We start from the raw sequence: 11,328 nt of genomic DNA, 5'->3' as shown, positions 1-11,328 counted from the left end.
GATCTGATTTTAAAGAGAATTACTCTTGATTATTTTAAATTTTAGAGAAAGAAAGAATTATAGATTTTATTCTAGATAAATCCCCCCATTTTATAGTTTAGGATACTGAATCCCAGAGGTAAGTGACTTCCTCAAAGATATGAACTAATAGTTGACCATCATTATTATGTTAATGGAATCAGTTGTAGTTAGGTTGTGGGTTTGTAATTGCTTTTTTTGGTTCCTGAATTTTCTGTGTTACTGTGGAATTACTTTTATAGTGAAAAATGTACATAATAAATTCCAAATCTCTTAATTAAGGAAACATATTTAAAAACCCATTGTTTTGCTTGTCTGTTCCTAACAGAAGCCCAGCTGTTAAGGCATTGTCAAACATCCAGGACCCTAATTTGTTTATTTGAAAATCTATATAGCCTAATATATTTTAGAATTTTTTTCCTAAAGAAGTGATCTAGGATTCTGGAAGTGGCACATTATATCAGTGTGTATTTTTTTTTTTTTTTAAGTATTAGCTGTGCAACAGGAACAAAATGGTTACTTTTGTTTGGTATTCATGCTATTCTTGTTGCTGTGCCTTCTGTTCCAGAAGAAAACTTTTTCCAACACTTGTAATTTTTGTTTCCCAAACATTCCAGGGAGGTGATAAAATGTTATGAACAGGGCATAGGGTTTAGATTCACAGGTCTGTATTTTAAATCCTCACTCTGCCATTTGCTAAATGCCTGACCTTGAGCAAGTTATTTAGTCTCACTGAGCTTTACTCTTATTAGTCAAGTGAAGACAGTAATACTAATCTTTATCTTACATGATTAACATGTATGAGGGGTGTCCGGAAAGTATCCAGTCATGTGATAAGAAAAATAGAGACAACAATGGCTGGATACTTTCCAGACAGCCCTTGTATGATTTAAGCATAAATCAGTATTACTAGTGTCAACAAATTAGTTTTCCTCTACAGGAAGAAACTACTTTTTTCTTAGCATTGGGAATCTACTACAATTTCAGTGATAATGCTAGGAGGACTCATTACAGGGAAGATTTATTACAGGGAAAGGATACAAAACAGTCAGTAAAGGGAAAATGCACATAGAGCAAAGACCTGGGAAACCATGCTCAAGCTTCCAAGGGTCCTCTCCCAGTGAAGTCTCACAAAACCTGCTTAATTCCTCCATCATCAAATTGTGACACCTTGTGAAGGTAATGTCTACTGGGGAAACCCATTAGAGACTCAGCACTCATTTAAATAAACAGAACCCAAGAAGGAAAGCAAGAGTTTAGCCTCACCCACATTGTTTGTACAAACAGGCACAGCAAACCATTCTTATCAGTTAGGAAATGGTACCAATACTCCCAAAATCCACCCAGACAACAGCCAAGGGCCAACCTTGCAAAAAAGCGTTTCTAAGAGTAGTTGTCTTAGGACTACAGTGGTAATTCTTTTCTGTACAGCCCTATTCTTCACTGTTTGGATTACATATTTTATGTGTTAGTGATGTGCAATATGTGTTGATACATAGTTTACATGTTTTATTTGTTAATGGAAGATATCAAGGAGGTAACATACTTGCTATGATAGGAGAACTCTATATTTGAAATAAGATCTGATTTTGGATGTTACCATTTTTTAGCTATGTACATAGGTTACTTGGCTTCTTTGAGATTTATTTTCTTCATGTGTACAAAAGCAGTAATATCTGTCTTGACTATCTTATAGGACGGTTTTTTGAATCAGGTAAAATAACACAGGAAAATAAATGTGAAGAAATAAAGCACACACATTCACTTTTTTTTTAATATCAATAGGAATAATCTTTTGTAGATTAACAACTAACTGTTGGTATTTTTGGTGATAATTATGAATTTTGTTGAAACAAATTGTGAAAAATTGTTGTGGGTTAACTCACATAACACGATTGGAATGGACAGGGCCATATAATTGGCTTGCATGAGTTTTTAACTAACTTTTCCCCCCTGGTTTAATTTTACAGGCAGCAGATATTAAGGAGACATCTCAAAAATGCAAACAAAAGCAAGATGTTATAGAAAGAAAAGATAAACATGTAAGATTTCTTACTGAAATTTTTATTATGTTAATTTGCCCTAACTTTTGTTTTCAGGTTTGGATTATGTGACAAATTCTTATTTGGGAATTGTCTAAGATCCTCCTCATTCTCTATTTCTTAATCTGTGAGTGAAACTAAGATTTGGAAGGTAGTAGTTGCACAGAGGACAATTAGGAAAAATTCCTCAAAACTACTCATTTATGCATTATGATCTTTGAGCTTGAAGGTTCAAGGTTTTTTAATAGGATAATGGTGGACTTAGTTATCTTAATAGCAGAAATTAAATTCTGAGGTACATATTCTGGTTTTGGTTTTGGTTTTTTTAAACACCAAATAGAGCTTTCATTTCAAGAAATCAATGATGACATTTACGTAGAAAATGCATGTGTACCTTTATACAAGATTGGAATTAATGAGATGAAGCATACTTAAACTACAGAACTTTTCATTTTGATTACATTTTATTGTTAAATTTTAATGTGTTTTGACGTAATCTTGGCTTATAGCTCTAATTTCTAGAAATACAGTTAAATTGTAAAACTTTAGCGTATTGCAGGCAATTTTTTGCTAAGGAAAATCCTATTTATTTAAATTTTAGTTCATACTTAACCTAGCAAAGTTTAAAACTTAAGGGAGAGGGACTTTTCTTCTTCCAAAAAGATGAACTTCAGAAAACATCTGTGTGATGAAACACTGTCAAGGAGATTTCATGATGGAACATGTCTTTTGTGTCTGTTTCCTTTGCTGTTTCCTCAGGTTTATCTTGTACCCCTGAATTGAATTTTGACATTCAGAAATCATATTTATTAATTTCTAAGAACATTTAATATTTATTATCTAAATATTATTAATTCATAGTATCTTGTTTTTGATGTATGTAATATCTTCACAAATCTTTCTGAGAATACAAACTAAAAATTTTTTGAAGTTTTCTTCTTTTCTCTCTATTATCTTTTTTCTTGGTATTTGTTTTTGGTTTTCTTATTTTGGTTTCTTGCTTTCTTCCTGGAGTCTTTTCGTATTTATCTGGGGATCTTTGGTTGTTTGTTTATGGTTAAGAGTAGGGCATGAAAAGTCTGATTAAAAATTCATTTTCTTGTTTGTCCTTTCATATTTGCTAGGGTCTGTCACTCTCATAATTCTTTTCAAATAATCTTTTTTATTTTAAAAAAAATCAACCTTATTTTTTAATTGTCTAATAATTTCTGCTTTACCTTTCTTTTTAAATTTCTAAGTATTACCGGGATAAAAATGCTTTTGGTTATTACATGGATCACTTTTTTAATCCTTGAGTCAGGGTTAAAAGTGTGCCCACCACCCAGATAGTGTTTATCATACCTATTAGGTAGGTTTTTGCCCATCCCCTCCCCACCCCCGCCCCCTGCTTCATTTCCATTGAGTTTTACTTCCCTCTATGCACTTTCTAATACAAGTATATTGCTATGAAATCCTTATAAACCAGGAGAAGAGCAATCTCAAGCATTAACTTCTTTTGTTTTATTAGATTGAGGAACTTCAGCAGGCTTTAACAGTAAAGCAAAACGAAGAGCATGACCGACAGAGGAGAATAAGTAATACCCGCAAAATGATAGAGGATTTGCAAAATGAGCTAAAGACGGCAGAAAACTGTGAGAATCTTCAGCCCCAGATTGATGCCATTACAAATGATCTGAGACGAGTTCAAGATGAAAAGGCATTATGTGAAGGCGAGATAATTGATAAACGAAGAGAGAGGGAGACTCTAGAGAAGGAGAAAAAGAGTAAGTTTTCTTGAAGTTAGGCTAAAATTTTTATTAAATAGAGATATGTCTATGTTGATGGGCTTTCTTCTTTCCCTGATAATCATTTAATTAAAATGTTTAAGTCTCCTTGTTTAGGAAGCTTAGCTCATGCCTTAATTACCTCAACTTCATGCCTTAATTACCTATGTCTTTCGTGTACTATGATTTGCCACTGGCTGACCATTGCCTTATGTCACATTATGGCAGCTGATTTAATTCTCTAAAAGTGCTTAGCTTTATTTTCTTTACAGAGTCACTCACTGTTACTCAGATCAAATTTAAGCTCTTTATTCTAGCCTTCATAACCTTCCATTAGCCTAGTTCCTTGAAACCTGTCCTGTTTCATATTTGGTTTTCTTTCTGGTAGACTATTGGAATAGATCTGTAGCATTATTAAGATAGAGGAGATCCTATAATTTATCTGCTCAGTGTGTATGATTAAGATTAGTAAAAAAAAAGAACTCTTTTTTATGTTTATCAAAGAGCTAGATGTGTATGGCTGGGGAAAAAAGAACTAGAGGAGAACGGTGGTGCAACCCTTTTTCCACCTCCAGATTCACTCAAAAGTAAACACTTTTAACTCTTTCAGCAGTTTTTTCTAATAGTCCTTCCATATATATTTATTATATTCTTATTTTACTATTGCTTGATAATCAATTTTAGACATTACATTTTTATATTTAGTTACTTTATATGTTGATATTACCTCATAACACACTCCTTCAATCCTCAAGTGGGATTATTATATTAGTGGTAATGATTTTTATTATAATTAATACACTTTTTTTGGGCATTTAACATTGCCAGTATCGCTTGAAGGCACTCTTTGTAAGCTAAATTACTGGTACTCCTTTCTGTCCTTGCTGTTTACTTTCCTTCCTTCTCATACTCTAAATTCTTTCATCTGTATTCTGGTTTTGATATTTTGAAAGCTGAAAACATTTACATTTATTGAGAACTATAATCAAGTTTTATGTGCTCTGGCTATGGGTTAATTCTAGAAATTTAGAAATACTAAGTATTGTTAATTGCAACAGTTAAACTTGTTCGTAGTCAAGCCAAGTAGTACATTAAGGTTAAATTTCCTATCATTGATAGCTTTTTTTAAAAGGTTTCAGTTTATCTTTTTTTTTTGTTTTTAAACACCATTTCTTTCATATAATAATTTCTCTAAATTGAGGAGAAGAAACAAAGGTATCTTATCAGGCATTCTCTTGAGTTCTGTAGCCTTTTACTCCTTCCATCTAAACTGGTTATTCTCAAGGCCTCTTACATGGTTGTGATCTGGGATTTCTCTCATTTTTCTTCTGCATTATAAACCTATTCCTGAATTCCTCGCCTTCCTTTTTCTTACATTATGCCCTTATTTTGTTAGAGTATGTCTTCGGATAACCTCCTAAGAAAAGATATCCGAGAATTAGATATCTAATGAGAGATATCAGGTCTTTGTACCTCTGAATATAAATATCTTTATGTTACTATCCCCTTTTCTCAATTTTGTTGTATATATAATTCTGGGTTGAAAATATTTTTTCTTTCAAATTTTTGAAGGCCTATTGCCATTGTCTTCTGATAGGAAATCTAGTGTTTTTCTCTTTTTTGTAGGTGACTTGTTGTTTAATTTTGATAGTTTCAAGATCATGTTTTATCCCAAGTGTTTGGAAATTTTAGAATGATTTGTCCAGGTCAGGTCTTTTCCACTATGAGGAGTACTTGCTGAGTGGTATTTATAACCTTTAGATCTAGGATATTCTTCTATATTAATAATAAATTGTTTCACTAATTAAAGTTTTCAGAGAAATAATACTTTGTTTTCCAATTTTAGATGTGGATGATCATATTGTACGTTTTGACAATCTGATGAATCAAAAGGAAGATAAGCTGAGACAGAGATACCGTGACACATATGATGCTGTTTTATGGCTGAGAAATAACAGAGACAAATTTAAACGAAGAGTCTGTGAGCCCATAATGCTCACGGTAAAAAATTTTGTTCATCTTGATAGCATCTGTTAGTTTTATTATTGTAATCATTGTAGATTTTTTTTTTAAGAATTTTTAGTCCTGTTAACACCTGGGTTTTCCATTATCAGACTTGTGGCATCTGGCATACTGCAGAATCCCTACATGAGCTTTTTAAAGGGCCCTTGATCAGTGAGGGTAATAACTGTCATAACACCTGTGAACTTTTTTCTAGAAAGAGGTATGGGAAACTAGCAGCTTATTGACAAAGGATCATGTAGAAAATTAGCTTGGTTAGCTGGTTCCTTCTGGCACTTGCTATTCTTAGGTTATAGCAGGCATTAGATTAAAACCTGCTGAAGAGATAGAAAACTGCTGTAAACAAATATGTAAATAAGGATCACATGACAAGATAGTCAAGAAAATTGCTTGCTACAAAAAAAGAGCATTCTGAGGATTTTGAAAATGAAGCCAGTAGTTCATTGACATAAAGTATTTGATAGCTCTTATTGTTGATTGTGGGTCATCAAGATTAGGTGAAGCTATATTTAGTAAATCATTTAATGAAATGTAGCCAAGGACTTACTAGAATGATTGCCATTTAAACTAGTTAAAATAAACTTGGCCATGTAAAGAGATGAAAATTGAAAAACCACATCTTTAATAATGATATATTAGATATAGATATATAACATAAAACTTACTCCAAAAACGACTTAAGGATTATTTTTGCTAGATAATTTTTTTCTTTAGGAAATAACTCACTATAGAACCTTGCAAGATTCATGAAAAGTTTTATTTTCTCTAACTCATGCTTGTTATAGTTTATTAAAAGTCATTTTATATAGTTTTCCATCTTTTATTATATATCATATTAGCAAAATTAATATGCATAATATATTCTCTTCTTGTTTGGGTATGTATTATTAGAAACATGAGAATTTCCATTTTGGATGAAGACATTGTTTCTATTAATCTGATAAGGATTAAAAGAAAATATAAGCAAAAATATCACGACCCTTAGCATAATGTATAATGCAAGTATAATTGTTAACAGATTTTTATTAAAATGCCAGTCTCAAAATGATACTTAAGTACTTTATTAGATTTGTCATCTTATCATTTGATTTTTCTAATAGTAGCCTGTCACTGAGTCAGATTACTAGCTAGCATGTATTTCCACTTTGTTGATACACTTGAATCTTTGAGATAAAGAAGTATACTGTGCTTTTTTACTTTTCCTAAAATAGCCTTTCACCTTTCTTACCACCTCCCTCCATCCATATCCCCCACATACTTACCTCACCCTTCAGGGTCTAGTTGAAATGCTACCACCTTCATAGACAAGGTGGCAATATGCAGACTTCAAATTTTAGTCATATATCTTGTCAATTAGAAATCTATTTCCATGATTTATTTGTAACAATTGTGATCTAGAATTGGAGAATTGTGCAAAGATTTATTTACAGATACACTCACAGAAGTGTTTATAATGGCAAAATGATAGGGCAACAGAAGAAAATTTACAAAGATACTGATTGGTTAAGTAAATTTTTCTCTGTCTTTATAGTGGAATATTATGCAGCCATAAAAATGTTGCTGTAGATCTCTTTTAACTAATACATAAGGACATTTATGACATCTTAATCATAAAACAGTTTACAGAATAGGATGTATAGAAAAATTTCATTTAAAAAAGTGTGAAACAGGAGGCTTGCCATCAACTACCAGATTTTCTTGGAGTCCTATGTCTCCTGTGTCTGCCTATCTGTGTCTCACTACTTCGACAGTGAAGTTGTCGCTGTGAAGTTCTTTGAAGAACTTTGGCAAATATTTTCTTCATCGATCTCATGAGGAGAGGGAGCATCCTAAGAAACCGGAAGCTGAAGAACCAACAGAGTGGCTAAATCTTCCTTCAGGTTATCAGGAAACCTCCAGACTATAAATGCCATAGAGTATGCTTACACTTGGAAAAAAACCATGTGAATCAGTCACTACACAAACCGACCAGTGCCCAAATTGACCCCTGCTTGTGTGACTTCCTTGAGACTTAAACCTGAATGAGCAGGTGAAATCTATCAAAGAATTAAGTGGCCATATAACCAATTTACACAAGATGGGGGCCTTGGAATCTGATATAGCAGAATATTTCTGATTCGTACACCCTGGGAGAATGTGATAATGAGAGCTAAATCCTAGACTGGGTTATTTCTAGCTACATTAAGAAAAAAAAAAGATGACCAGGCACAGTGGCTTGCACCCATGATGCCAGCTACTCAGGAGGATTGCTTGAGGCCAAGAGTTCGAGACCAGCCTGGGCAACATAGTGAGACCTTGTCTCTAAAATATGAAAAAAAAAAAATTAGTTGGACATCGTAGCATGCACCTGTATACCCCACTACTCGAGAGGCTGAGGCAGGGAGATTGCTTGAGCCCAGGAGTTCAAGGCTGCAGTAAGCTATGATCACAACACTGCACTCCAGCCTAGGTGAGAGGGTGAGACCCCCATCTCTAAAAAAATAAAATTTTTTAAAAGATGACTTTCTGTGGTCATACTGGGGTCATTTTTACCCTTTCTGTAAGTTGTAGTAAACCCCCCACTTTAATTTTTTATCATTTTTTCCAATACAGTAATATGGTACCAAAAAAATTGTGAAACAGTAGACACTAAATATTTATAGTACAGGGTAATGGTGTTTTTTGTGGTTTAATTTTTATTTGCTTACGTATCTGTTTTCTCACTTTTCTACACTGATTGATATCCTATAGTTTAAAGTAGAGAGTAGTGAAATAGTGTTGGCCAACATTTATGTGACAAGCACTTTACTGTTTTTTTATTGTATTATCTCTTTTAATCTACATTTAGTCCTATGAGATATATACTGTTTTACTATATCCATCTTACAGATACAACTAAAGCTTTCTGAGATTTAAGTAGTGCTTGAGCAAGATCATACATAGGATTTGAAAGAACAGCTGTCTGACCCCAGAGCTCTAGCTCTTAACTAGTATGCTTCATAATATAGTACATAAATACCTCCCTTCTCATTATTTTTTCAAGAAAGCTGATTTCCACCTGCTGGAAGTAATTGATCTCTCCTCCAAAATTCCACAGATAGCACTTTTTATGTACCTCTGTTAATGGGAGCTTTAAACATGCTCTGCTTTTCAACATACTTTTTAATCTGCAATCAATAATAGATTGTACTCCTTGAAATAGTTTTTTTTCTAACCTAATTTAATATCTTTCATAGCATTGAACCTCACATGCAGAAGTGCCTAATTAGTTAATAGTTTTAAAATAAGTCAGTAAGTTTTTATACTCTGGTGGTACAAACCTGAAGTTTCTCTTGAAGGCACTAACAGTTATAATTAAGTTATAGCAAGTTTTTTTTCCCCCCTTTTAGTTTTATCAAGTTTTATTCAGTTCTTTGTGTTTTTTCTACCTATCAGTTACTTCCATTTATAGTATGGAGTTCTCTTGAAAATTAAGAAGAAAAATATTAAAAGTTTTGGGGAAGATGAGAGATGTTTATATTAAGTCACAATCTAAGACTGAAATGAGTTTACCAGAAAGGCACTTGATATTTCTTAGATAGCATCAAAATCAATGTGCATCAGATATTATTCACATCTTGGCTTTTGTTTAACTATGTACTGTGTTGGTTGTTTCTGTGTAATAAAATAGATTAGATTTTTTAAAATGACCCTTTGATACCAAATTGTTCTTTTTTTGTCTTACCTTTTCTCAAGGATTAAACTTTAATCTAATTTTAAAATCTAAGTTAAATATAAATGTATTTTAATAATCAGTTTGGGTTTCATGAAAAAACTTATTTTTTCTTTTTGTTCAGATCAATATGAAAGATAATAAAAATGCCAAATACATTGAAAATCACATTCCATCAAATGACTTGAGAGCCTTTGTTTTTGAAAGTCAAGAAGATATGGAGGTTTTCCTCAAAGAGGCAAGTACTAACCAACATAACACTTTGATTCACTTGGGCCATGTGTGTTAGTGCTTGAATTTTTAACTTCACTAGAGCAAAAGGTGATAACTAATTTTACTACCAGTTAACTCTTGTACAAAATCACTCAGTTTTGTTCATCTCTTTCCTATCTATGCCATATAAGGCAATGAATTTGTTTTATAAAGGGAAAATAGCTGATAATATTCTGTCTGCACCATATTTTGAAATTATCATTTGAAATTAATATGAAGAATAATTGTCATGTTTTAAGAGAAAGAAACAATGATGGACCTTTGGTCTTGAACATCCTTTTTTGGAAATGTATTGGAATGAACTTAGTTTTTCTTTGAAAGAGAAATGAATATGTTTTTGCTTATTAATATATTAATAAAGAAAACTTCTTTAAAAAGAATAAGAATCCTGTATCTGGCTATAGAAAAACACCACTGACCAAGAATTCAAGCCTCTGAAAGACAGCATGGCTAAGTAGTTAGGGACATATACTCTAGCTAGGTTGGAAGAGTTTGAATTCTGGCTTCTTACTTGGGCAAGTTGCCAAAATGTTTTTTGCCTCAGTTTCCTCATCTATAAAATGGGAGGTGATGGTGGTAATATTATTTATTTCAAAAGATGGTTGTGAGTATTTAAGTCAGTTAATAAAATGTAAAAGTATAACAACGTTTATGAGCTATTATAATGTTATATACCTACATAATATATATTGTTAGTTATATATGATATATTGTTAGCTGTGTTATTGTCTGTAAAATTTCTTTTTCCTTTTGCATATGTCTTCTATTTCTTTAAAAGACTCATAGAGATTAGGTCTAGAATTTGTTTTGTCTTGTTTAAACCTTTGCTGATTGGTCTAAGGACCATGAATCAGATCAAATGATCCTCTGTTTCTCTGCTACACAATGCTTAGAAAGAATCCTTACTTTCTTCTGCTTTTATCATATTGCCCTACTCCTGGTTTGGGAGATGGGAGAGAATGTGAACATAAAGATGACTAGATAGAAGGGTTGTATGAATAAAATTATAAAATGAACTCCAAAAAGTTAGACATTTGTGTATGTTTAAGCCTAGCCAGTGAGTTGTTGATCTGATGTTAGAGCTTACTGAAGAAGACAGTTGCTTGGGTTACGTGTCTTTGAAACATGGTACACTGTGAAGTACAGGCAATATGATTTCTGTTTTGCATGTGGCCAGCTTAGCCCATACAGAATACCTTGCCTTGTGTCAACCCATTCTACCTTTGTGCTGAGGGTTTGAACCATATTGATACAGAAAAAGTAGACCCCCAAACTGGATTCTGGCCTGAAGGCCAAGTGGGTTGTACAGGAAAGAATTCAAGAACAAGTTGACAGAGTAAGGCAAGAACAAGTTTACTAAGGTAAGAAAAGAAAGAAAAAAAAAAAAAGGTGGCTGCCTCATAGAGCAGCTGCTCTCTCTCAGAGTAATAGTATCCCTTTGTGAATTTTTAGGGTTTTATTTTATACCTTCTATTTAATTTTATATTAAGCAGAGGGAGGATTATTCATAAGATTTCTA

The 11,328-nt window shown here is 32.7% G+C and overlaps 1 protein-coding gene across 2 annotated transcripts in view; it reads left to right on the top strand.

Moving 5' to 3' along the window:
- Window positions 1-11,328, top strand: part of SMC5 (structural maintenance of chromosomes 5) — a 97,141-nt gene that overhangs the window by 36,832 nt on the left and 48,981 nt on the right. For both annotated transcript variants that reach the window (XM_069474126.1, XM_069474125.1), the window contains exons 8-11: window positions 1,989-2,060; window positions 3,568-3,823; window positions 5,670-5,824; window positions 9,661-9,774. In XM_069474126.1, coding sequence (XP_069330227.1) covers window positions 1,989-2,060; window positions 3,568-3,823; window positions 5,670-5,824; window positions 9,661-9,774 — 597 coding nt within the window. The remainder of the gene's footprint in view (window positions 1-1,988; window positions 2,061-3,567; window positions 3,824-5,669; window positions 5,825-9,660; window positions 9,775-11,328) is intronic.

The sequence above is a fragment of the Eulemur rufifrons genome, chromosome 7, assembly GCF_041146395.1.
Source record: "Eulemur rufifrons isolate Redbay chromosome 7, OSU_ERuf_1, whole genome shotgun sequence".
Classification (NCBI taxonomy): domain Eukaryota; kingdom Metazoa; phylum Chordata; class Mammalia; order Primates; family Lemuridae; genus Eulemur; species Eulemur rufifrons.
Note: the sequence above shows the minus strand (reverse complement) of the source record. Positions and strands in the feature narration are given on the sequence as shown.